The 27770-nt window shown below is 39.1% G+C and overlaps 1 protein-coding gene across 1 annotated transcript in view; it reads right to left on the bottom strand.

Annotated features, from left to right (window-relative positions):
• The window catches only part of Trhr (thyrotropin releasing hormone receptor), a 36532-nt gene extending 17609 nt beyond the window's left edge, over positions 1 to 18923 (bottom strand). Inside the window, exons 1-2 of the mRNA XM_008851500.2 lie at positions 18689 to 18923; positions 17288 to 18164 (exon numbers count right to left, since the gene is read on the bottom strand). Coding sequence (XP_008849722.1) covers positions 17288 to 18076 — 789 coding nt within the window. The 5' untranslated portion in view covers positions 18077 to 18164; positions 18689 to 18923. The remainder of the gene's footprint in view (positions 1 to 17287; positions 18165 to 18688) is intronic.
• Positions 18924 to 27770: the final 8847 nt, after the last annotated feature.

A 27770-nucleotide genomic window follows, 5' to 3' on the forward strand; every position in this document is an offset into this window, starting at 1 on the left:
AGCCCTGAAGACAGTACCAGCTTAACTTGTGGTGAACGAACTGGAACATCTGGAAAGTGTTTACATGTCACTAAGTTCAGGTCTCCTGCGATTTATGATCTTGCTAGCTCAATTTCCCAAACATGAATGTTATTCTGTTATCATCCAATTTGTTACCTAGCTCCCCATTTTCTGCACTGGGCAGCTAACTGTGTCTCTACTGGTGCCCCCTCTACCTCCTATTACCTGCATCATTCTCAGTCTTTCTATTCTACCAAGAAAATAAAGACCAGCTTGCAAGGATTCATCAATTTCTGCCCTATAGCCTAGAATTTATTAGTCTATGTATCCTTGTTTCACATTTGTTCCTTTTAAAAATATTTTATTAATTATTTTTATTTTATGTGTATTAGTGTATTGCCTGCATGTAAGTGAGTGCACCCGTGTCGTGCAGTGCTGCAGAGGTCAGAAGAGGTCTTCTGATTCCCCTGGAACTGGAGTTAAGGACAGTTCGTAGCCGCCATGTGGGTGCTGGGAATTGAACCCGGGTCCTCTGCAAGAGCAGTCTGCTCCTAACCGCTGAGCCATCTCTCTAGCTCCTGTTCCTTTTTTATTTTTTAATTTTTAAAAATTTTTATTATTTTAATTTTTTGTTTTATGTGTATGTGTGTATTGCCTGCATGTAGGTAAGTGCACCCATGTTGTGCAATGCCCGCAGAGGTCAGAAGAGGCTGTCGGATGCCCTGGGATTGGAGTTACAGACAGTTGTTAGTTGCCATGTGGGTACTGGGATTGGAACCCAGGTCTTCTGCAAGAACAACCAGTGTTCTTAACTGCTGAGCCATCTCTCCAGCCCCCCTGCCCCATTCCTTTTTTAATTCCCTCTTTTGCTCACACATGTATCTATTTGCTTACTTGAAACACACTGGATATTTCCACATGAGAGATGACGTATGAGGTGCTGTAGATAAGTAAATTAGACACAGTGTCTGCTGATAAGGCAAAGAAGATTTCTGTTTTGTAGCTCTTCTTGCTCCCTCGGGCATCAATATGAGTCTTGCTTTAATATCCACAAATAATTCCTTCTACTCTATTAGGTGAGTCTCATCAAGAGTTAAGAGGCTCAGGTTTCTTCTATCTTAAGGAGTAAAGTCAACAAAAATGCCTTGTGTCCATGTCACTGCTGGTCTACCAGGCTTGTCTACTGTTATCTCTTCCAGTTCTTCTTCCACTCACCATCTAGCATCTCTACCTGGATCATTCATTTTCACCAAAGCTTTATAGAAACTATACTCACAAAAGTTGTCAAGCCCCTTTGGGTATTTTTCAGTCCTTATATTTACCTTTTTATATTGATCAGTATTGAAACAATCCCCTCATGTTTCTTCTGCTTACTATCTGGATATTTCATCTCTATTTATTCCCCAGATTCTTCACTCATTCTCCCCAGAACTCTAGCTGTTCAAAGTTTTTTCCTAAACCACAAAACTTCCTCCAGTGATCATATCCACTCTTCTGGTGTCATCAATACCTTACCTATATGCTAATTGTTCAGAAATCTATATTTATAGGTTAACTCTTTCTTCTGAATTCTAAATTTATATTCTAAATTGTATCTTTGTGAACTTCAAATACATCATAGTTAAGATAGGCTCACCCCATTGAAATCTGTTGTTCTCCATTTACTGTCTTCATTAAGGCAAAGTATGCTACCTGATTAAAAGCAACAATAGCTAATGGTTATTGTGTCAGGACTCAGGTTTGCTTTGCTTAGGGGGGGACCTACTGGCTTTGGGGCAGAGGGTCTGATTGGCGACAGAGTCATAAACTCTGGGACCTGTGTCTTCCCAACAGGCCAACTTATTTTAAAATTCAGATGGTTTTTATACATCCTAAGGAACTAGCAGTCACGTGGGATATGGCAGTCACATACAAAGATTTAGGGTACAAAGAAGCAGGACATTTAGTCTGTTGGTTTGGACCAGAAGGATTCTTAAACTTTTACTCAAGGTTATCAATGCCCATCCAGTAATTTATTGGCCACAATGTTTTCTTTCTTAGAGCTAAAAGCATGGTGAACTTTTAGCTTTTAGCTCAGGAGTAAACCTTTAACCTGGCCTAATCTCTTAGCCAGGGATAGCTGAGTTATTTGTTCAGGACAAGGAGATGAGCTAAGGGTTGTTGACCAAGATGCTTTCCCACAGAGCAGAGAGCCTGCACTTTTATGACCTGGCCACTTCCTCTTGCCAGTCTAGCAGTGTTCTGCAAGACAGGGATTATCAGAGCAACTGTGTTCAGTGCCTCTCCCTTTAGCAGAGAACGCAGCCTGGACCTGTAAGTTTTAGGCTCACCTCACCCTAGGGTCTGGCATCCTGGTTTCCTACATTATTGTTTCCATGTTCCAGGCACTGTGATAAGTACTTAGTTTTTTGTACTAAATCCTAATTACCTTTGAACAAAGATATTATTATTATCCTAGATGTACACACCAAGAGTCAAGATTATAAATTAAGTGGTTCCTGTCACTTAATTGTAGGGAGCCAACCCTGGCTCTAGCATTATGCTATGAGGTTCTAGAATTCTCAACTGTCACACTACTTTCTCTTTCAGTAGTTCGAGTGCCACCTTTGATGTCTTTCTTTTCTGTTTTCTTCCCATCTATTGATCTATTGATTCTGTTGTGAGTGGATGGATGTCTTTTCATCCTCAGTACTTTTTATCTTTAGGATATCCCTTTGCATGGTGACTCATATTGCTGCAGACCTCACTTACATGATGTATTTGACTTTAGGTCAATTCTTTGCCTTTGCTGAAGTTAGAATGATATTCATAAATCTGACTACATTTATTTTTGCCTTTCAATCTGTTGCTGACTCTGCAAAAATTCATGGAGCACTCGGCATTCACCTTTCTTCTGTCCTTTCACTTACGGTAGTGCCACTTCTCTTACTGAGTCACTTGTTTCCTAAGCTAAGCACTGCTGCTGCCTGAAGAAAACACACTGAGCTCTCCCAGGGACATAAATCCCCATAAAACTCAAACAACGACTCCAAATGGAGAGGCATAGGATGCTTTACCGGTTCACAGCTACTATATAATTATGCTCTGGGCAATCTGTCCAAGGGGTATTGCTGGAAGTTACTTGTACTGTTTATGAAAGGGTGCAGTACTTTATTTTTCAAAACGCTACCTATTTTGATTTCAACTAAATATGTCTGTGAGGTGTTAGAATTTTCCATTTTATTTCACACATGTATATCTTTGTCCTTTTCTGCTCAACTCTTTCTCAAATACCACCACGCAACACTAACATGTTCTGTTTGACTCAGTGGTTAGGCTGCGATTTCTATTTTAGATGAGTCCACTTTACTTTTTTAACAGTCTTTCCTTGCTCTCTGGCTTGTTCTTTCTTTTCTTTCCCTCCCAACTGGGAACATCCACTGAAACACTCTTTAGCCCTCTGGCCATGTACTGAGAAGGAAAAATGGTTCTTTTATCTTTCTGAAAGTCTCTGACCTTCTTGTAGTCCCTGGGACGTAACAGTTATTGTCAGTTTGCCCTTCCCTTTTTAAGAATTCAATCTTTGCCATTCCTTCTTTCCATGATTCCAATGATTGTCAAATCTGTACTCATGACTGAATATTATCACTCTCCACATATAACTTCTAATCCTAAGTGAAACATTTCTTATAGTTTTTAAAGTATCTTTTTTTAAATATTTATTATAATATTTTAGCATTTTCAGTCACCCAAAGAAGCCCTTAGAGGCAGATTTGATTGTTCTATTTACTTCACCCTTTATGAGCAGGGTTTACTGATCACTTAAGATCAGATCAAGAGAGGCATCATGAACACCAGAGAGAATGGATTATGTCTCCGTTCTTGTAGAATGCACAGCATGGTGAGAGAGGTAGTATTTGATAAAATTATCAACAGCAACGTGGGCTGTGCAGATGAAACCAGCAGTACTACAAAGAGAACAGAGACACCAAGTTCCACTTGGGGAGGGTAAGGATCTGTCTTGAGTGGTGACCCACTAGAAGGTGGATTGGAAATAACAGGCCAGTAAGAGGCTTAGGACTGCTTAGGAACAGGGGAATGGCTGCACTGGCTTCGAGGTGAAAGATTGAGTGAGAAAAGTAGTGAGTGTGAAAAGTAATGAGGGAGCGGAGCATCAACATCCCAAGAGACCATGATAATGGCTTGGGTTTTCAATGTACAACAAATATTGGAGGTTTTTAGGCAGAGTAGTGATGGCGCCTTTTGCATATTAAATGATTCTAGCAGCACTGGGAGATGACTCAGAAGAGGGAATTAAGAATCAGGGACATTGGTTATGGAGCCTCTGCAAGTCTGGTGATTGGCCACCTCACTATGGTGCAGAGAAGAAATCACAAAAGTGAAACAAGTAATTGCAATAGAAAGGGGAGGTTGAAAGTGGGTTGCATTTCTGAGGAAAGAGTGACTTGATAAAAATGGCATTTGAAAAAGTCAGCTAAAACATGAAAAGGAACTGATCATGATATTGCAAATATACCTAGAGATCACTGAGGGCCTATTTGGAATAGAACTCCAAGAGCAAAGTGGCTAAGATTTCTAGAATGAGACTTTCTCTAGCTTTGCCAATGCATTATGTGAAGGCAGAAAATGTTCTTGTGTTTGGTTTTCTAGCCTCGCTGGCCAAACCTCAGCCTGTGTGTCTTTGACATTTATTGTCCATATCTTCATAAAGTGAGCATTTGTTCTCCATGTCTCAACTTTCCTCAGACAGAACATACTCATTTTCATACTGGCCTTTCTTCTATTCCCCTATTGATAACAAAATTTCACATCTTTTCCTTCCCTTTTTCTGAAATGACTTCTTTCATTCTCTTTAACCTACCTCTCCAAATCTCCACTCCTCTTTCACCCTACCAGCTCCAAGATGTTTAACTTCCACAAAATTCATCGTTATTTAATTTTTCTCTTGCCTTTCTGGTGACATGCTGGAGTAGAAGCACCGTGTTCAAATCCTGACTTTGTTTCTAGATGTGTGATCTGGGGTAAGCTACTTAGCATTCCTGTGCTATAATTACTCCCTACTTCTCAAGGTTGATGTGGAGACTTACTGCATTTGTTCATTCATGCTAAGCACTTGCTTAGTAGGAAGTACATAATAAGAAGTCAGTTAGTAATGTTTAGCTTCTGTTGTGTTTGTGACTTGGAGGTGTATTTAGTGTGCTTCTCTCTGAGCATGTAATGTAACAGGAACTGAAGGAACATTTACTGATTTAGCCTTATTAATACTCTGTTAGAGATGTCAACCATCTACCTATATTTCAATTTCTTAAATTTTGTCTACTCCTTTAGGAAAGAAATACAGTCTATTATTTTTATATTTCTTTCTTTTTTTTTTTTCTTTTGGTCTTTTTGAGACAGGGTCTCCCTGTAGCCCCAGCTGGCCTGGAACTCCCTATGTATACCACCTGGTCTCAATCTCATAGAGATCCACTTGCCTCTGCCTCCAGAGTGCTGGGATTACAGGCATGTGCCACCATGTTTGGTGTAATTTTATAGTTCATGAATAAGGAGTGAATAAATGCTATTTGAAAGTAATGTATAATTTAGATGTAGTTAGTTGAATTTGAGGGTACTTATGTACATTTCTTCAGAGAAACCTAATGAGTGAATCTTGTTAACATCCCATTCTATGCATGAACCAACTGAAGTATCAGTAAGTATAATAAATTGGGTTGGCGAGATGGCTCAGCAAGTAGAGGGCTTGGCTACCAAACCTAACACCTTGAGTTCAATCCCTCGACCTGCATGGTAACAGAAGACCAATCCTGCAAGTTGTCCTCTGACCTCTATGTGTGTACTGTAGCATGCGCACCCATAAACACACACACACACACACACACACACACACACACACCCCAAATGTAATAAAAACAAAAATGTAAATAGTATAATAAATTAACTTGCCAAAAGTTAGATAATGATCTGGAATTTGTGCTTTTCAGGCTCGAGAACATGCTCACTTGCCTTTTGTATGGGATCTTTAGATCTACCTGTAACCTGAGCTGAGAAGCTGAGTGGAACATTCTGGAAAAGCACGGAAGTATAAAAATGCAGAGAGGGCCTTATGAGGATGGGCATAGAAACATAAGCAAAAATCACAAGGCATAAATGAGCTCGCCCTGACATAGTCCGAGTTGACATATTGGGACCAATGGAGAAGGAATAAATACAGATAAGACTGGTCTTCTTCTTGCATTCTGTGCTATGCTTAACAATACCACTGCCCGCTCTAGCCAAGAATCTGGGATTCCTTTTAAGAACTGCTCCCTTCCTTATCTGCTACATTTATGTTAAGTCCTACTGATTTTGATTCTTAAATATTTCTCATCTGCATTGCTTCCTAGTCTCCTGTACCATTCCTTCCTGCCTGAAGTCTTATTTCCTTCTTTCTGAATTGCAATAGCCTCATTCCTGTCTCTGATTCTGGATTTGCTAGATAATACAGTTCTTAAGAATAAAGTCCCAAGCATCAAGTCCCATGTGCTGTTGTCCCTAATAAAGGCCTTCAGTGATTTTCTACTGATTTAAACCAGGTTTAGATACCTTTTGATGACACAAAGGGCTTACTCAGCTATGGGCTTATTCTGGGCAGCTTGGTTATACAATTTCTGTTGGCTTGAAAGTCTGTGCTTTTTGTGTTGGCCTAGCAAATGCCTGCTTATCCTTCAAAAGCAGGTGTCTTATCCCATTTGAGGCTTGCTTTCCAACCTTAAGTACAGTAATAACCCCTTTATCATTGCCCCTTATGTATGCTGTATACCTTAACCTCCTGTTTTTCCCTTGTTATGAGTGTCAATCTGTTTTATTTTATAGTAAGCTCTATAGAGCAATGACTGTTGTTGCTTCTCTGGAATAGTGCCTGGCATGAAATCAGTGCTCAATAAATGTTTATTAAATTAAAGAGACAAGAGGTGAGCAAAGCCAGGAAAAATGATAGGGTTTTGAAAGCTAGTCAGAGGAGACTGGAAATATATTTTTTTAATGGGAGATGATGTGTATGAAGTATTTTAGGAAGACTGGCCACATGGGGACACTCAGTTGGATTTATTGGTGCCTTCACGCTGGTGCTCATATTTGCTTTCTCTGGGTTGCCACTGCTTGGCTTCTCTCCCCTTCTGTTCAAAGTAGCTCCTTCATTTAGGGGAGAATTTTGAAGGACTGTGGGAGAGTCAACTGCATTTCTTTACTACAAAGTGAATTATTGTCTTTGCTATGTTTCTAAGTTAGCTTGTGCTGTTTGTAGGGAGAAATCTTCCTGAAAGATTGTATCTACTCAATCATCATCATGCTAATTAGTTCCAACTGGGTTATTTTGACATTCAAAGAGGGATTTAATAAAAGGGAAGGAAATTTTACTTATAATTGGAGAAGGATATGGCACATATAAGCAGTGTTTTGCAAAATAGAGTATTGAACTTACTGAGGCCCTAAGTGCACAAACCTATACTCTTTTAACACTTTTATTTATATTGAATATGAAAAGCTACATATTTGAGACATAGCCGCACATATAGAAACATATTGTAAACATTGGACATTTATTTCTCCACCAAAGGATGGAAGACTGCAACATCCTGTTTGCTGATTTCTATAGCGAATTCACATCAACTATGGCCAATCTTAAGCAGTCTTGTGATGGTACTGGATGTAGACGTGGAAGGGACAGCCAACCTGCTCCTGCAAAACCCATGCTCCTTGGTGGCAGCACAGCTCTGTATCCATACACTTTGGGTGACCTAGTCTTTACCAAGTTCAATGCTGAGGAGAATGGAGGGGACAAGGTCTTACTCTTAATGATGTTAGCAGGTATTGGAAGACAAACAGGTTAACAATTATGAACTGAAAAATTTCTAAACCAGAAATATATGAGAAGTACTGTGAACACATAGGGGACACCTTACATGTGTACTGTTAGCTGGGGGTGGGGGCAGTTATATGAACTGGACTGAGAATTTCAGGGAAGGCCTTATGAGGTGCACGAGACATTATTTGATTTGAGATTTGGAAGACATTTGGAAACTTGCCAGATAAAGGGTGTTCTGGCTGAGGCAGAGCATGTTCAGAGAACTGCAAATAATTCAATGTTGCAGGAGCATAAAGTGTGAGTTGACAGAGCCTTGAGGGATGAAGCTGAAAATATAGGAAGGTGCTGGGATCTTATTTGTTACTCTAGGGGGTTTAACTGCTGGGCTTCAGGGAACGCTAAAATTATTTTTAATGATGTAGTTCTGTATTAAAAAGGTCCCTTAGTCAGTAATGTGCAGAGTGGTTTGGGAGAGAATGGGATGGGTGTTGGAGAAGCTGGTGAGTGTATACTGAAATACAGCAGTGAAAGCGGGTGAACTGGGACAGTGGCAGTGTGGGTGGAGAAGTGGGTCATCTGTGAGTTACCCTAGAATTACTAGGACTTGGCTATTGCTTAGATTTTGGTAAAGGGATAATGGCAGAAAAAGGTATTAGGAACATAAAACAGAAAAGAAAGAGGTAAAGACTTCTGAAGGGGAAAATGAGCTTAGTTGTAGATGGATTGGATCTAATGTGATTATATGATATCCAAGAAGGAATTACAAATATGAATCAGGAGATATCTTTTTCAGAACGAAATACTGGAGACTCATGGGTGGTGGGTGTAAGCATGGGAGGAGAAGAAATATAGAGCTCAGGAGCAGGTTTGGGAAGAGAAGTAGGACCACAATGTGTTTCAGACCTTGTTTACCAGTTAGTCCCCTTAATGGTACTGGACAGTTCTCCCTGAATGTGCCCAGTCCCCACCTATTCACCCCTCATTGCTGCTCAACTCTCTTCCTTCCATTTCTACTTGTTGCTGCCTTAAGACATTCAATCCATCTCTATAGGTGTGGCACAAAATGCCAGGTACTCTTCTGTTATTTGCTAAATGAACATAGCATCAAACTGCCTTCTAAATACTTATCTGTATATCTGAATATTAATGGGGCTCTCACTCCTCATCAGACAGGCTTCTTATAGCAGTGGTTGGTGGTTAATACAGAGACTCATAACTAGTCCAAGTACAGAGAATAGGTGACTGTGGAGTACTCAGTCCACAAAGGGACACCTATACAACCCCCCTTCAGGGAGCATTGTAGAAGAGGGGGATAGAGAGACTATAAGCCAGAGGCTGGAGTGGAAAAGACTATTACAAAACAGTGTCTTCTGGGTATGATAGGGCCATCACATTCACAACTCAGAGCAGCTCTGGATGTCTATATAAGAACTTCAGAAAAGCAGGCCAGCCAACATCCCAGCATGGATGATGGGAGGGCTCAGGAGGCCCTACCATAGGCTGGAAACTATTGGCAAATAGATGGCTTTTAGGGAGGAGGAGTCAGTTTTCTTCAGGGTTGCATCCTTTCACAGGTTGCTCGTGCTCCAGTGGATGTCCCCACACCCAAGTGCATATCGGCAGCACTAACCTCATCCAGTTATAAAGAAAAATGAAAAAGAAGAGGATACAAAATCAGAAGGGGTCTGCAGGGGTCTAGGAGAAGTTGGAGGAGGCATCGGGGCAGATATGATCAAACTACATTATATTCATCTATGAAATTCTCAAAGAATAAACAAAATTAAATAAAAAATATTTTAAATGTGAGTAAAAGCATGTGATGTAGCTAAGTGCATTACAACATCTTCCCTCATTTTATTTGTTCTCTACCAGTGCTGCATCTGCTCTTATAGAACACAGTAGTCTGTTCACAATTGTGTGTGTAGTGAATAAGAAACTCCTTGAAGGTAGAAAGGTCCCTATATCCCTGCAGCCTCCATACCTTAGGGTGGTACTAAGGCTTCTGGGTTATGAGTGGTGGTCTAATGACATTTGAGGTATTGAGTGGAAGTGACCTAATGTGGAATTTTGCTGGCTCAGCTCAGGTGTAGTTTTGTACTTTTCACTTTTTCCCTATTCATAAAAAGCAAACACACCCCAAAACTGTCACATCTCTAGACTAACGCGATCTCTTACTATGTGAAAATATGGATCCTTATATTTACAGATGAATTCTCCAGTCACCACTCATCAAAGAAGTTTCTTTTGCACCAGACAGAGACTATTGCTGAGTGCCGAAACAGGTCACACACAGACATTGTCTGTGAATTGCCTAGGCCTAAGTGGCATATCTACAATGCAACCTCTACACCTAAGGTTCATGGAACACAGAACAAGGGGTAAAGAGAACACTAATGAATATCTCAATTCTCATTAATGAAGCTCCCTCAAGCAACAGAGCGCCAGGAACACAAGAGGTTACAAATGGCAAAAGCGTAGAGAATAAGAGTCTGCAGAATGCTGGTCCTTGGCTAAGACTCCTTTATTAACCTATACCCACCCAGGGCTCAGGGACCATTGTGGAAGAGAGGGAAGAAAGATTGTAAGAGCTAGGGAGGTGGTACATGACCATATAGAAACAGAGCTCCACAAAATCCTGGGACCCTGCTCATATGAACCTACAACAATAGTATCAGCATACACAGGACCTATGCAAACTCAAACAGACAAAACTCTAGCATAGAACTGGGGAAATGGACAGGTGACCCCAATCTTAGCTGAAGAAATATTGGCAACTGATTACTGCTGGGTGAGGAAATGCTGATCTTCCTAAAAGTGAGAGACTCTAGATAGGCTGACTAGACCTCAGTGGGTGAACTTGCACTGAGGGACATCTTGGACACTAACTTGACACAATAGACCTTAAGACAAATGATATAATGTATTAATTCTAGCGGGGGGGGGGTCTGTGGAAGGGTGCCGGTGGGGGTGGGGTATAAAGATGATTAAGATTGATTGAGATGTTCTATAAGAAATACACAAAAATTCAATAAAAAATGTAGAAGAACAAAAAGAGATGAGGGTATGGATGGAATAACTAATGTAATCTTTCTAAATGTTCTCTCTGTGAGTACAGAAGTGATATGGTGTGAAGAATTGATACCATGTGAAGAAAAAAAAGCACACAAGACTCAAAACCTGCTGACAGATCAGTCTTCACTCCCTTGAAACTTAGGATATGCTTTTCTTTTAATTAATTAATTAATTAATTAATTAATATTTTATACCCACTTCCCAGATAGCACCCTCCCATATCCTCCCTCCCCCGACTAGAGCCCTTATACTCTGATATCCCTGCTATAGGATATGCTTTATTTTAAAGAATTCATGAGACACTTTATAATTAAGTAGTTTGTTACTCTGAAGGATAACTGATTTTAAGATTTTGCTGTTGTTGTTGTTGGCCAAATTGAAAATTCTGTTGGAGTGCAGGCTTTCCTTTTCTGTATGCATATATGAAAATTTATTTTTTCTTACTGGTGAAATTTTGGCTCAAAGCTGAATATCTAAAATTTCAAGCAAACAGGGTGTACTCATCTAAGGCAAAGGACACAAGGTGTATAGCTTCAGGGGACTGACATCAGTAAATTTGTGGAATCTTCCCTTCAAACAATATGTGAACAGAAAATAGTAAGCTATTCTTCAGTAATAAAGTGGCATATTCAGTTGCATGTGTGCTAAGTGACAAAATTGTACTTTTTCTGCAGTGTAAAGATATCTATACTCTTACGGATGTGGTTGAACCCAGATATCTGGGACAAATAAGACAAAAATGAAAGCTGTGCCTGTGTAAACAGCCCCAGTATACTTGGGAAAGCTTTAGTGTAGGTCAAATGCTAAAAAGTTTAGTACTCTTACATTGCCTTTAAAGGCTAATCCTTGGCTAAGTTCCTGGAGGGAAAGGACCATTATATTATGTTGAGCAGGATATTGAACAGGATTTCTTTAAGATGTGTGTGCAGTTGACAGATGCAAAGCCACACAACTTAGAGAACTTCTTTGTCATCCCAAACCCCTGGCCCTGACATGCCATTATTATGCCTGTCTCTTTTCCCTTGTGAGCTGCTTTTTCATTTTAAATAGATCTTGCTATGTACCCCAGGCTGGTCAGCTGCTCGGGCTGGCCTTGAATTTGTGATCATCCTATCCCACCCTTTGAAGTGTTGATATTATAGGCCTGTACCACAACACCTGATTTCCTCATGTCTTGTTTAAGATTTCTTCTTTAAAGAGTACACAGCTCATTAGGAAGATGGCTCATTTGTTAAAGACTTTGCCACACAAACCTGAGAGCCTGGGTTCAGATCTCAGCACCCATGAACAGCCAATATGCATTTGTCTGTTACCTCAACACTGGTAGTGCAGAGACAGGAGGAACCCCCAGAGCTCAGTGGCCAACCAGTCTAGACAAATTGATGTGCTCCAAGTTTAGTGAGAGAAACTTTCTCAAAAAATAAGGCAGAGAGCAATTGAGGAAGACACCTGATGTCCATGTCTAACCTCCATACACAAACATGTACATATTCATATGAGAGAGAGAGGGAGAGAGAGAGAGAAAAACAGCATTGGAGGCAGGGTGAGAAGATCAGGCATACTGGAGCCTTTATTTCATAAGCAACTGAATGTCTGGGTTCCTCCTGAGAGGGCAAGAAGGTTGCTTAGGAAGATTCAGTACCTGAAAAGAAGGGACAGGGAGGAGCAGCTGACAGATGAGAGCAAATATGAATTTTTTTTCTGGTGCATTTTCTTTGATTTCAGCAGCAACTATGTAAGGCAATCACTTCATTGATGCGAAAACTGAGGCTTAGAGAAACTGACTCTATTCTAATTAATTTCTTTTACTTTTTGTGTTCTCTTTGAGAAGATTAATTGCAACATTTCATGTGCAAAGGTAGAAAACAAGCTTAGATCTACTACTGCTGGCTATAATTATCTAAAATGATCAATAAAAGCAGAAGAAAAGGTACATAAGGAAATGACAGTGATCTTGGTCTTTGAATGCTGGAATACACCTCTTTATCTTAATTCTTCATGCTTTCCATAGAACACCATTGCTTTTATATCTGCATCAGTGTCAATTCCAAAAGGCATGTGTTACTTTAGAAAGGAAAGCTATTTTTGTTTCTTGAGGTATCAAGAGTCTTCTTAGTAGAATAAAGGGGTTTTCAGTATTTTATATAAACAACAACTGGTATTTTAAAGACTGGATTAGTCAAATAAACCCATAATGAAAAATTTGCCACAGACTCTGGGAGCTTCTTTAGGACTGGGTCACACAGTTTTGCTACCAGTTATCCTGTGAGAAAAGAAAAGAGTTGTTAAGCTCACTGAAAATAAATTGGTAGCCTGGTCTGTAAAATATCTCTGCAGTCATGGCAAGCAAATGTTTGGATTGAATGTATGTATTGATAGCATAGAGTTTTATCAAAAGGCTTTCTGTGGTTCCAATTTTTTTTTTAATTTTATCAATTGCATAGAAATATATAGTCAATGATAGTGATGCCCTTTCCACATAAGGCTGAACACAGGAATTGGGTGTTCTGAGACATCTTTTGCTTTGTGTAGGTAGAGCTGATATGTAAGAAACATCACCATTTAAATCGTGTCTCTTCAAAATCAAAAAACCAACAGCAAAGCAAAAGCCTTAATTAGATAAACTCTTTACACAATTTCTAACCACCAAATGGACTAACATATTTCACTTAATTACCCCAACTTAAGCTGGTTTGCTAAAACATAATTGAATCTTTTAGTAATAGAAAAAAATTCTGGTCTAGATTTTCTGCATTGGGGATACAAATTAAAAACAAGCAAATAAAAACATCACATTTGTCTTTTACAGCCTTAATTAGATAAACTCTTTACACAATTTCTAACCACCAAATGGACTAACATATTTCACTTAATTACCCCAACTTAAGCTGGTTTGCTAAAACATAATTGAATCTTTTAGTAATAGAAAAAAATTCTGGTCTAGATTTTCTGCATTGGGGATACAAATTAAAAACAAGCAAATAAAAACATCACATTTGTCTTTTACAAACAAATAATCTTTTTTATTTCCTTCAAGAAATGTAATTCTTTAAGCTATGTACATTTGATTTTAATAACTTGGCTAGAAAACCTGGCCTAGATAAGTATTTATTAAAATGTAAATTAAACTTGCCTAAAAGAAAAATATTCAGAGAGAAATATTAAAATAAAACTCATTGGGTTATAAGAGGTGAAGATTTGAACCTTATGAAGAATTAAAGAAAGAAGTATTTTAGAAATGGATAAAGCCAAATCATACATCACTAATTCTGGACCAGACTGGTCTCGCTTCTCAGCTGTCATCCCTGGGGCTGCAACAGTCCATCCATACGTAGAGCCCTGGTGCTCTGTTGAATGGATCTCTCCTCATCATTTGCCTCATATAGCCACATTGCACATTCATCCTCATCTGAAATGTCTATCTGCATGCACCTTACTTTAAATTCTTTTGATAGAGGATCTTAATACCTTATGCTGTATCACTACCAACAGCTCTCATGGGTGACTTTCTGTCACCCATCTCTCAATCTTCAACTCTTCCTTATCCATGGCTGTCAGTTTCTCATCCCCAAACACCCAACATTGCTGTCACATGTTTGCCACTCACATTCTTTGTTCCCTTCCCCTTAAGTTCAAACTCCCAATTATCCACCTGATATTTGGGATCCTCTACAATGCTTCTCTCTCTTTCTCTGTCTCTCGCCCCCTTTCCTCCTCCTCTTTTCTGACATACAATGCTTATATATATTTGTACACATTTATATTAATCCAATCTTCCTTTTTACTACTACTACCTTAAACATATCATTTATTTAAGTCAACCAAATCAGTCTTTTCTGTAAAAGGCCCCCTGCCTACTTCTTATCCCTTTTCTAAACCTGTAGCATAATCATCCCAGTCACCATGTCTTGAGATTTATGAATGAGGCGACATTGCTCTTGACTTCTACTTTTCAGATAACCCTTATCCTTCTAGAGTCTTCTCAGGCACAACCAAGTCTACAAAGTCTTTGATGATCCCTCAAGACCATAATTTCCCTTCTTTTCTTCCAAACATCCATCCTATCTATAATCTGGATTAGTTAATCACACATTATTTAAATGAGTTTCCATTAATTTATGAGTTGCCCCACATTTCTCAATGAGGGGGTTACAGGTATCAGTAACTCGGTTGTTCTTTACTGTGTAGAACTGGCTGGCACATTAGAGGACATTTAGTGTCCCTTACCCCTGGATGCTTACAGTGACATTTTTGCAACAATCCCAGATGTTCTGAATACACCCCCAAATGCCCAAAGTTCCTTAGAGAAGTTTCTATAACATACAAACCTATTCAACAAATAGTCTTTGACAAATTGGTAAGTACATGTATTTAAGAATAAGTCTATTTCTCTTACAGTTGCCAATCCAAAACAAACAAACAAACAAACAAAAAAACAAACAAAAAAGCTAAGAAGGAACTCAACTAGCACTGAGGTGAAAAGTCACTGTTCTGCTTCAGATGTCTTCCACAGGACTTACCCTGGACCCTCACACTGTTTCTGGGTGTTTCTGTTCATCTCATTTTATAGATGAGGAATCTAAGGCTTATGAAGCTCTAACTATCCAAGGACATACAACTGATTGGAACCCTGGTATTTAGGCCCAGAGTTGTTTAGAGCCAAGTCTTTGCCCTTTCCTTTGATATCATAGTTGTATAAAGAGCTTATCTGTAACAGCTTTGAAAAGAGTATGAACATGTAACATAATTAGCAATTTAAAGTGCATTATTAATGCTGATAGGTGCTAATGAACGTAATTGAATGAGAGGACAGTTGACCTGACAAACAGGCTTAATATTTTTAGGCTTTATTTTTTCAGAATTTGTAACAAGAATATAAATGGGAGTCTAAGGACTGACCTGATTCACTGACCTACCTTGCTGTAGATATTAACCCATATTTGGCCTCTAATTGAGATGTACATAGTCTTTATTATCTCACTGTATGTGTAAATGTTTATCCTGTCAGATGGCCACAGTATCTCTTTCCATTTCCATTAATCATGCCTTGGGAAATGGCCAAGTGTACTGGTATTAGGTGGCATTGCTCCCTTCCCCAAATCATACAAATCTAAGAGCTGGCAGTAGCTCCTCAGGTTCTCTCCTTTATCTTTGTAGTAAATGCATATGAATCAAGCGTCATATGCCATTCAACATGCTGCTTCTGCTTCTTTCTAGCTACAGTTACTTCTTCATTGCAAACATCTACACTTTAGTAGTTTATTTCAGTATGTGCCGGTGTACCTGTGTATATTTATTCATATAATAGGTAACCTATGCTTCAGAGAGTAATAGTGTAGGTGACCCATATATATATACTTTGAAGAGTGTATTCGGTTTTCTTTCTATGTACACAGAATTCCTGGCAGAAAACAAAATAAAGAAAATTCAAGTCATTTGAATGAAACAGTATTGTTGATTTCATGATTTCTTTTCATTATGAGAAAAAATGTTTACCATGTATTTATTATATTCAAAAAAGGAGAAAAAGAGCTGAAAGCTAGGGTCATATGTAGCTTAGAATAGTTGTGCAGATACAAATTAGTGAGTGTATGATATAAAACTGTCTTATTTTTTCATTGTTTAACAAATAAGGTACTTTATTCACTAATCAAACCACCACTCCAATGTAATTGTGTGGGCATTTAGGTTATCTGGAAGCATAAAAGAGTTTTCAGTTTTGATTAGCTACAAAACCACACATTAAAATTGCTTATAGCTAGTGTCTAATGTTGGCTCTTTTATGAAAGCTTTTTTTTTTCAGAGGAAAATGCATTTTCAACTTTTGCATGCTATGACAACTGGTAGGGTGCCAAGGAAAAGGATGAGAGATTTTTTTCCCCCACTAAACCCAATCAAGCAAGTCTGATTCCCCCTCTGCTATGATCTCAGTGGTAACTATAGAAGAGCAAGGAAAGTTTCATTAGTTTGACTCATCTATTCTCAAATTCTCTTGATAATTGTGCAGTAAAATTCTTGAAAGGTAATTCTTTGTCATGCAGAAATAGTCTAAATGTTCTGGTAACATTTCCAGAGAGGCACAGATGTTTTATTTATATGAACACTTTTGGGGTTCTGCTTACAGTTCCTTATATCTTAATAGCACCTGAACTGGGTACCTGCTAAGGTGCTATCAAATCTTCCCATTTTATTTTTAGCTCTCCAGTTGCTCCAGAGATGGGTTTAATATGTAAGACAGAAGCTTACCCTGAGAGATATTTGCATGACTGTATTTTGAGTTTGCCATCAGCTAAGTAGGGCAAAGCTGATCCCATCTCACAACAAACTCTATTCTACATTTCCCTCTTGACTTGGGGGTTCAGTTTTTCTTACCTGTTTCCTTGAAGATACTGTGCTGTTGAAACATCTATTGGAAGCATTTAAAGTCAAATTCTTGTTCTGATGGGTTGAGTCATTTTTCCACATCTTAGAGTTTTCTTTAGGGTCTGAAGGAATGGGATTTAGGAAGAGGATTCTAGCTATGAATCCATAGAGCACGGTGGCCAGGATCATTGGCACAACATAAAAAACACCGAAGTCCATTAGGTAAATAGGTGAGTAGTAATTCCTAGAGATCTTGTAGCCACAGGATACCACAGTAGCATCTCTGTAGGTGCTTATGTTGAGATCCAGCAGGAAGAACCAGAGCATACAGTAAATGGATGTGAAAGCCCAGACAAAGATGATGATCTTTTTGGCTCTGGAAAATGTGCAGAGAAACTGGGCTTTGATTGGGTGACAGATTGCTATGTACCTCTCAATGGTAAAGGCTGTTATTGAACAAGAGGATGCATTGATTCCTAAGTACTGAAGGTAAGTAATGCAGAGGCATCCAACATAGCCATAGACCCAGGAGCCATAGATGCTGTCAGTTATATTGGGGAGGCCTGCAGCCACTAGGACCATGAGATCCGCCACTGCCAGACTCACCAGGTAGCAGTTTGTGGGGGTCCTCATGTGCTTGGTTCTCATAACCACCAGGACAACCATGATGTTGCCCACGATGCCCAGTCCACAAATAATGAGCACAAGTAGGATGGTGACCACCTGGTACTCAAGGGCCACCACTGCTCGTGGCTGAAGCTGGGTTTGGTTCAGTTCGCTGACTGTTTCATTCTCCATCTTTAGGAGCTTGAAGTGTCTCTGACACACTGGCTCTTTAAAACATCTTCTTTCCAGCCCTCAACTTTTATTGCTGTAGTTCTGTCCCCTGTGAAAGGTTATGAACATATTCAAGTCACACAGGTAGCTGTCATTTTCTCTCTCTTTGCCTCAAGTTTCTACAGTAATGGGGCTCCTATGTACTTCTCAAAACTTCTTTTATTGCAACTCTGGTGTAGAATGGAGTCACTGCTTTGACCTCTTCACATTAAGAGGGACTAGTTCCCTCTTCACAGAGAAAAATGCTTAAGAACAGAGTAGCAGAAACACTGTTTTGAAACAGTGTCCAACTGAAAACAAAACAAAAAAACATTCCCAAACTGAGCAATACCTGCTAGTGTTGTTCAAGTATTGAACAATACACATAAAGAAACCTCTCACATGCCCAGGGAAAGTATAATGAAGAAAAAGGTGCTCATGGAAAAAGCCAAGAGGTCAGTGGTCAAGACAGGTAGGAATTTAGCTGTTGCCTCAGCCCTCAGGGGTGAAATCGCCTTGGTATACAGTAGCAAGCCTTGGCACCTATTCTTCCCCTTGCCCCCAGCTCCCAGAGAGAACAGTTTCTTCTCTTACCTTTTCCTCTGCCACGCTGCCTGCTTTTCTGGGTAGATGAAGTGGTAGTAGGTCCAAGTTCCCAATCCTGCAGAAAATCTGTCTGTTTGACAGGGAGACCACCTGCCAGCCGCTCAGTCTGCAGAGCTGCAGTTCTCCTCAGCCCTCACAGCCCTTTTCAACTCATGACAGACCATCCAGCGCAGCAGCAGCAGGAGCAGCAGCGAGACTGTCAAATCACAGATCGTACCCTAATGAGAGCACGCATGCTCTCTCTCTCTCATGCTATACACACTCACATTCACGAGTGCCAGTCAGTCCTGACTGATTCATAATCTTTTCCTGTTGAAGGATTTAATTTTAAATGTGTAGCTGGTGCAGTGCTCAGTGTGGAGTGTGAAAATCACAGATAAGGGATCTGGAAGCAGCTTTTTCCTCTCATACGGTGTTTCAGTTAAGACGGTCTAAGTTCTGCAGAAACTCCCATACCTGTGCTGGCCTGGAATATGTTTTTACTTCTTGCCTAACTATTTTAGGGGGTAGCAAAACCTTCCAAGTCTAGACACAGCCCTTGAAGCCTGAAATATGTGTCTACCCTGAAATCAACTTCTTTCTCTACTGTGAAAACCCTTAGACTGTTTCTCCAGTGAACCAGTAAAACCAGCTCCTTTCTCTCATGTGGATGAAAAAATGAATTAAAATAAATTTCAAACCATTTCAACTGTGATCTTCTGAGTTTTTTAAAATTATTATTTCATGAAAATGATCTCAGGACTCCCTGGGGTGGTGTACACGTGAAAGCTCAGCACTCAGGGGGCAGGAGGACTGTGAGTTTGCAAACTTATTTCCAAAAAATAAAAATAAAAAGTGAAAAAAAGAAAAGCAAGATGACCTAAACTAAGATCATTGGTCGAAACTTATAGATCTCTGTGGCTCTCTATTTGCTATCAGCGCCTTTGCCCTCAGTGCTACCTCTTGAACAGCAACCACAGAAGGCACCCCACAAAGGTCTGTCTTCATGTGTTTCTAAGGAATTATGTAGCAGAATTTTAACCCACTGCTACTTTGGGACCAGGTGTCTGAGATGAAATTTGTCTCGGACCCATTACCTTTTTTTAGAAAACTACACTCTAGCTTGATTTTTATTTCTCTAAAGCTGCCTATGGCAGATCTGTACTTCCTTATGAAGCTCAGGAAACGGCTCTCTTCTGTGAACACCAACTGAATGCACCAAAGGTTAATGTTTGTACACTTTTATCTTATCCACTGACAATGAAAAAAGCCTTTTGCTAAATTCCCAACATAGTGCCCATTCTCTATTTAAAAAACTTCAGACTCTCTTCCATCTAGAAGGCTATACTATTCAAGTAGACAGGACCACCAGGGTTTCAAAAGTATGTCCAAAGCTGGGTAACAATGAGATCCAGGCAAAGCTCAGCTTTGTAGTGAATGACTTCTACCCACTGACCCTTGTTAGAACCCTTGAGTACCCAGGTCTCCTCAAAAATCACCTGTAATTACAAATTAATGACACAGAAGTTACATTCAGACTTCAGGTGTCAGTTGTTTGGACTACATGGGGCAGGCCCAAGTGTGTTTAAAATAATTAGATTATTTTTACCTTTCAAAATTGAGAAACTGAATATTAATCAAGATTTTTTTTCTCATAAAAATTCAAAAGCTCTGGCCCTCATGGGCCCACAGTCCTACACTGATGTTATATGAGGACAAGCAGTGACTAAGGGAGAGGTCAGACTCCTTGATGTAGGATGCAATTTCTCGTTTCTTCATGCCACACTAACTCCTGCCCATCTTTCACACATGTCAGCTTTTTACTGTCATTATCCATGTGTGGTCTTTGTCAGTGTTTGAGTTTTGACCTCTGTATTAACCCCAAGTTCTGAGAGACACAATGCAGGGAACCAGCCAAGCGTAAGTTCTTTTGTCCTAAGTAGATATTTTGCCTGAATTTTAGTTTGTATTTTTAACTAGTTTAACAAACAGAATGAGGGATACCCTACAGCTCTCCTCCGAACTACAGGGCACAGGCTGCTCTAAATAGCGTGTTTGCTGCTTGTTATTCAGCACGGAAATGCTTTGTAAGAGGGAGGCATTGCTCCTACTCCACTGTGACCCAGTACCTCAAATCTATATGTTACTTCATAAAGCTCACCTTCTCATTCTCCCAGGGACTTTAAGCCCTCCTAGGTGTATGGGGTGACTACTGTGCTGCATGTCTTTACCACAGAGTGAGCATTTACAACCTGCATTCCCTAGTTACAGTTCTAGCTCTGTGTCAAGCCTTTTATATTGACATTCTTTGGCGTTTCTGTTCTGAATCAACGCTCTGTATCCCTGTTCATTCTTTCAACAGATAATGCTCAGGTTCTTATTATGTGCTGGACAGCTAGTAAACAGAATAGCCCTTTTAATTATATTTATGTATTTATTTATTATTTATTTATTATCTTTTTGACAGTGTCTCCCTAGCCTTAGCCAGCTTGGAACTCACTTAATAGACCAGAGATGGGCCTGCCTCTGCCTTCCAGGTGCTGGGATGAAAGGTGTGTGCCACCACACCCAGTGTTAGAATACCACTTTTTATCTTCAAGTAGGTTATGGCTATTGGAAGAAGATGACTTATAAACAGTTTCAGTGGGCTGTACATTGAAAACAGACATTCTGTGGGTTTATTTATGAAGTGGAGACACATGAATGGTAGTGCAGTAGACAGCGAGACCAAGTTGGGCTCTCCCAGACAAGGTAACACCAAAACACCATCTTGAAAAAAAGCACAGTTCTTTTGAGAGGACAAGTGATGGCACTGTGACTAGAGGCAGTGGCATATCCAAGGCTTAGCTGTACCAAATGGCATGGGTTTTATGGGTCTGGAAAAGTTTTACCACCCCCTTGGCCAAGAGGAGTTGAGTTCTGCTGAGACAGCCACGGGTGACTACTAGGCAAGGTGTTTCATGAGGGTTCTCCCTTTTTCTGTGACTTGCACTGTTCTCGAGTCTTCCTTCACCCCCTTAATTTGTTCTTTACGTGCTGGAAAAGGCACACGCCTGACTTCACCCTCCCAGGTTTCTCAGCTTTTCACAGTTCTACATGCTTTCCATCAGCTTCATGCTCTGTACAACATTACAGTTTTTAATTACTTGTGGCTTTGTAAGGTAGGATTGGTTTATAAACTGCAATCAACTAATATCGAACACATGTCCCTTATTTGCAACAAATAACCTTAAACTAGAGTGAATAACAATACACACATTTGTATTAACTTTTTAAAATAATAGTATCTTAAATTCTAACCATCTGTGGCCTTTAGATTTTTTGAGTTCTTCTGACTAGAGATAATTGAAGACATTTGCTTTGAAAACAGTAGGTGAGTCACAGGACAGTGTCTACAGATGGCAGATAGACATCTCAAGTCCATGCTCTGTTGCCTTCTGCCTTTAGGCAGGTCTTTTCACTCACTTGTGACAACTTTTCTTGAGACAAGAGAAATGTGTCACAACTCACAAGGTGCCTTGTAAGATTGTCCTGGCTGGGACTTGTTTATTTATTTTCTGATCTAGCCTCAGACTTTCTCTTTGAACTTGGGAAAAGTTCTAGAACAACCCCTCCCCCAACCCCATCCCATTCCCAGATAGATGACTTGCTCATGTATCTGGTTTCCCTTTTCTAGTTACCACAAGAAACTTCCCATCCATATGACCAAAACTTCTGCCATAAGACACGTATGATGGTGTGCTGTCACAAGTTCTGGGCTAAACTGCTCTCCATAGGAGCAATTCAGAAGAGGTTTATCCCTACGTCTGGGAGGAGGTTTGTTGTCTACAGGGTAGGTGGCTCTTCACTGGTCATCACAAATCCACTACTATGTAACAGTTTATACTACCCACATTTCTCATACTTTGTGTTAATCTCTAAGTCACCTGGAGAGTCTCTATGTCTATACCATTCTGAAAACATCTCATCTAATCTGAATCACCTGGAGAGCTCATCATATCTCAGCTCCTCAGGATCTAAATACCATCAAATCACAGTGTACGAAAATCACAATTTAATTTTAAAAATGTTACAGGTAACTTGGCAATATTCAGAGAGATGATAGGCTCAGAGACAGAAACTAATGGTGAAATAGTATAAAATGAAGGGTTTGTGGGTTAGGAATTGCTGAATGTGGCGTGGTCTATCAAATTCAGTCTCAGACACTTCTGCTCAGGGGTGGATTTCACTGCAGACCCTGGAGTAGGAGAGAAGGTATTTAGAAAACTTCATAGAGAAAATGTCAAAATAAACAACTTGACTGACTAGACCTTAACATATATGACAGAATGCATGAAATCCAGCAGGGAGGCAATGGGGAGTGTTCTAAATATGATGGAGGGAGAGCATCTAAATATGATCAAGATTTATTGTATGAAATGCACAAAATTTTAATTACAAAAGGCGACCCTAAAAAAAGATAGCGAATAGTGTATTTTCTGGTGTCACAAATCTCCCCCAACTTTGTACTCCTTATTTAATATGTAATTGTTTATTTTCCCAAATTGACCCAAGAAAAATATTTGTTTCTTATGATAGTACACTTAATGAAAATGAATAAGAATTTGTGGCAAAAACCAACAGCACCAAAAAAGAAAATGCCAAAATACATTTTTGATGAAATTTGTATATTAGCCAAAGAAAATTGCTGCCTTTTGACCAACAAATGAAAATACTTTATGTAATGGATTATGAAGTTGTATTTTTGCTTAATGGAAAAGATATGACATCTTGTTTACTTTGAAAGGTAAAATATACAGACATATTATCTCATTTAGGCACAAGCTACTTTTCATATATTTGTGTCATATATTTTCATATTGTTTGATTCATGCTTATGGGAAAAAATGGGACCTTAGACTTAAACAAAAATATTTGAACCTGGGAATGTATCAACACACACACAAAACTTCTTTTCCTTATAATACATACTATTCTTATCTGGTCACATAACAGCATGTTCCTGAAGGGTTAACATGATTTGGAGAAATTTCTCCAAAGTGTTACTTGGGGATATGACCTCAGAAAAGATTAAAGAATAGACTTTTAATCAAACTGTCTAGATAGACTGTGAGCTCACATTTACTTTGATTTATTGCATGTTTTATTAAACACTAAACTTATTTTCAAAAATTCATATAATTTGAAAAGTGTACTATAACGAAACTAGGGTAAAATTGTTGTGGATCATGTTAGTCTTTACATTGGCTTTTAGGAACTTCAAATCAAACTTACCTCTTTATATCAAGAGTTGTGTAAATCTTTACTACTAAAGTGGTATTCTTTTCTCACTAAGTCCATTAATATAGTATTTGACCTTCAGTTGGTCTTCTGGTCTTAAGTCTTGATTATGTCATAGATATATATGTGCATATACAAGCAAACACCTATATACACTGCTTCCCAGAGCTTTTGAAAAATTCCAAGAACCAAGCATGTGTATTCATAATTTAAAAAATTTTATTGAGAAAACCCCAAGACTGTCACATCCCTAATATAATGTCTTCCTATGTGCAAAATATGTATCCTTATATTTACAGACAAATATCCCAGTCACCACCCATCAAAGAAGCTTCTTTTGTACCAGATGGAGAGTGTTACAGAGTACCACAATATGTCACACACAGACATTGTCTGTGAATTACCCAAGCCCAAGTGGCACATTTACAATGCAACCTGTATACCTCAGGCTCATGGAACATAGAACAAGGGGTAAAGGGGACACCAATAAATATCTCAATTGTCAGTAATGAAGTACCTTCATACAACAGAGGACCAGAAACACAAAAGGTCGCAAATGGCCAAAGCATAGAGGTTAACAGTCTGCAGAATGCTGGTTCTAGGACAGGACCCTTAAACTTCACTCAACGGGGGCTCAGGGACCATTGAGGAAGTGGGGGTGGAGACTGTAAGAACCAGGGAGGAGTTACATGGCCACATGGAAAGAGAGTCCTACAAGCTCCTGGGACTCTTCTCCTATGAACCTAAAGCAACGGTGTCAGCATGCACAAGACCCTTGCGAACCCAAGCAGACAAAAACCTAGCATAGAACTGGGGAATGGGCAGCAGACACCAATCTTAGCTGAAGAAATATTGGGCAAGGAAAAGCTGATATTCCTAAACCAACGGACTCTAGACAGACTGACTAGACCTCAGTAGATGAACTTGTACTGAAGGATATTTGGGGACACTGAGTTGACACAATAGGCCTTAACACAAATGACAGAATGTATAAATCACATTAATCAATGACAGAATGATTGAGATTGATTGAGATAGTGTCAAAATTTGATAAAAAATAAAAAAATTATTGAAATGCAAGTTCTGTAGAACAAAAGAATTATTTTTACAAGTTTTTTGAGTTTTAATAATAATACAAACTTTTTGTCGACACAGAAAATTTCTATCATACTAAAATGATCCTTATACTCTGTGCCTGAACAATTCTGTCATCAGCTAATCACAGTTCAGATTTCTGTCTCTAGACTATATTTGTCTCATAGAGTTTTCACATAAATGGAATTCTTTCCATCAGCATAATTTAACCAAAAATTATAAGAATCAGTAGTTTGTTTGCTTTTTATTGCTGTATAATATTTCACTGTATGAATATGGTTACATCACACTTTGTCCCTTTACCCATTGGTTCACCAATTAGAATTCTTTGTGTTTAGTGTATTAGAACTTCAACTTTCCTTTCTTAACCTTAGTTTGATTATCAATTTTGATGTTATGTTTTTATCCTCATTCAGTTCACTATGATTCTCTCTCTCTCTCTCTCTCTCTCTCTCTCTCTCTCTCTCTCTCTCTCTCTCTCTGTAAACCAATGCTCACATGTGCATGGGCCAAAGGAGGATTGTGACTGTCCTGCTTATTTCCTTGAAACAACATCTCTTGTTGAACCTGGAGGTAGACTGGTAACCAGCAAGCCCCAGCAAGCTTCCTGTCTTCACACCCCACAATACTGGGGTTGTAGGTACCTGTAGCCATGCCCAGCTTTTTCTATGTGGGTTCAGGATTTGAACTCAGGCCCCCATGATTGTATGGCAAATAGTCTTATCCAGTGAGCCATCTTCAGACACCAAATTATTCTATTTTCTGGCTATCTTTTTACATCATCATTCAGACTTCAGGAGTGGGCTAGTTAATTTCCATATCTGTATCATCCAGTCATGTTTTAGTTATTTACTGATTTCTACTTTGGCTCTATACTGTATAAAATTTCAATTCTTTTTAATGTATTGAGACCTATTTTATGGCCTATCATCTGGTTTATCTTGGTGAAGATACCACATGTTCTTCTTGGGCTTGATGCAGTGTTCTATAAATATTGATTAGTTTAAGATGGTTGATAGCACTAAGTATTCTACATTGATTTTTCTGTTGACTGTTCTATCTATTTCTGAGATATATTGTAGAAGTTCACGAAGATAATTGTGGATTTTTCCCATTTCTTTATTGCTGTCATGCTGTGAATCATGTATTTTGAAGCTCTGTTATTTTGTCTCCTTGGTGATGTGGCACTAGGGTCTCTATAGAGATGTGCCTGAGCCAAACCACCAAAAACTCATTGGATACCGAAGGAGATATTTGTATAATTTAGATATTACTTTAAATGTGATATTTTAGCAAGTATAATAATATCACTTATATTTTCCACTGTCTCTCTGTGTTTATAGAGTAGTGAATGTAAGATTTTATCAGGTATCAGGAGCTGGATTGAATGCCCAATACCTATATGTCATTTTATACATCATAGTTATTCTATAAATTATATTTTAAGTCAATCATGTGAGTAATCAGGTCACTTATTTTTACATCAATTTTGTATTATGACATACTGCCATCCCTCTGTGCTGCACTGACAAACAGAAAGTATAGCACAGGGTAGCAGCGCTAGATCCTTTTTTCTAAATGCAAGGAAGACAGCAGCTATTACTAAGTCTAGTTACTTAGGTTGTAAACTGGTAACATTAGCTGGCTATTTGATGTTAATGTAAGGTTGTCCTAGCCCTAATGTGCAGCTTCTAGCTTTATATTTTTATGCGGAAATGTTTTCTGACAGCTCCATGAGTGGTTCAAATTTTGGTGGGTAGTGTGAGGACTTCTTTGTAGTGGTCATGAGAGGAAATGCCAGTTTATTTGAAGGAGATTAGAAAAATCCAGCATGGTCATAAATATTGTATTGTTTATTTATTTGTTTTATGTATATGAGTGTGTCGCCTGCATATATGTAAGTGCACCTGTGTCATGCAATTCCTGCAGAGGCCAGCAAAGGGTGTTGGGGTCTGCTGGAATCGGAGTTACGGATGGTTGTTAGCTGCCATGTTGGTGCTGAGAATCGAACCTGGGTCCTCTGCAAGAGAAGCCGGTGCTCTTAACTGCTGATTCAGCTCTCCAGCCACAGAAATATTATATTTTAGATTACCAAAGGTGACTTTAATATTGGAAATATTAAAATATTAGCATAGCACAAATAACATTGAAAGTAAGATGTGGAAGTTTGCCTCTCTAATCACTTACTGGTTAAGTGCTCACTTACAAAGTGCCAATTATTTGTCAGCCTGTGGGACAAACACTGCAGTGGGAAACATAAATATGGAATGCAGAGAGGAGTCCTTAGCCTGGCATGATGACAGCATAAACATATAGAGTGCCAATTACAGTGCACCCTGTCAGCTGCTGTCACTGAAGTGCCTTTGCATTTTCAAGCTACAGGAGTCAAAGTAAATGGTGCAGAGTAACTTCCCAAGACTAGAGAGAAGTCAGTAAGACTGACATGAGAGGAAATAAAGAGGGCAATACAGAGTTGAACTGAGTCCCTGACCAATCAGCTGAGCTATAAGGAAGACACCACGCATAAAAAATTCTCAGAAGAAAACAGTGAATGCCTAGTCTTCCTCTGAGAAGATCCCATGGTGAGCTTGACTCCACAGCTCATGCAGAGGCAGAATCCTCGCTGGGCTTACAGCTTGATTAGAAAGCCTATGTTGACTCCAGGCCTCTTGATTTTATTCCCAAACGATTTGCTGACTGTGTGACAAAAACAGTA

Source organism: Nannospalax galili, unplaced genomic scaffold (assembly GCF_000622305.1).
Source record: "Nannospalax galili isolate Female #2095 unplaced genomic scaffold, S.galili_v1.0 scaffold284, whole genome shotgun sequence".
NCBI lineage: Eukaryota > Metazoa > Chordata > Mammalia > Rodentia > Spalacidae > Nannospalax > Nannospalax galili.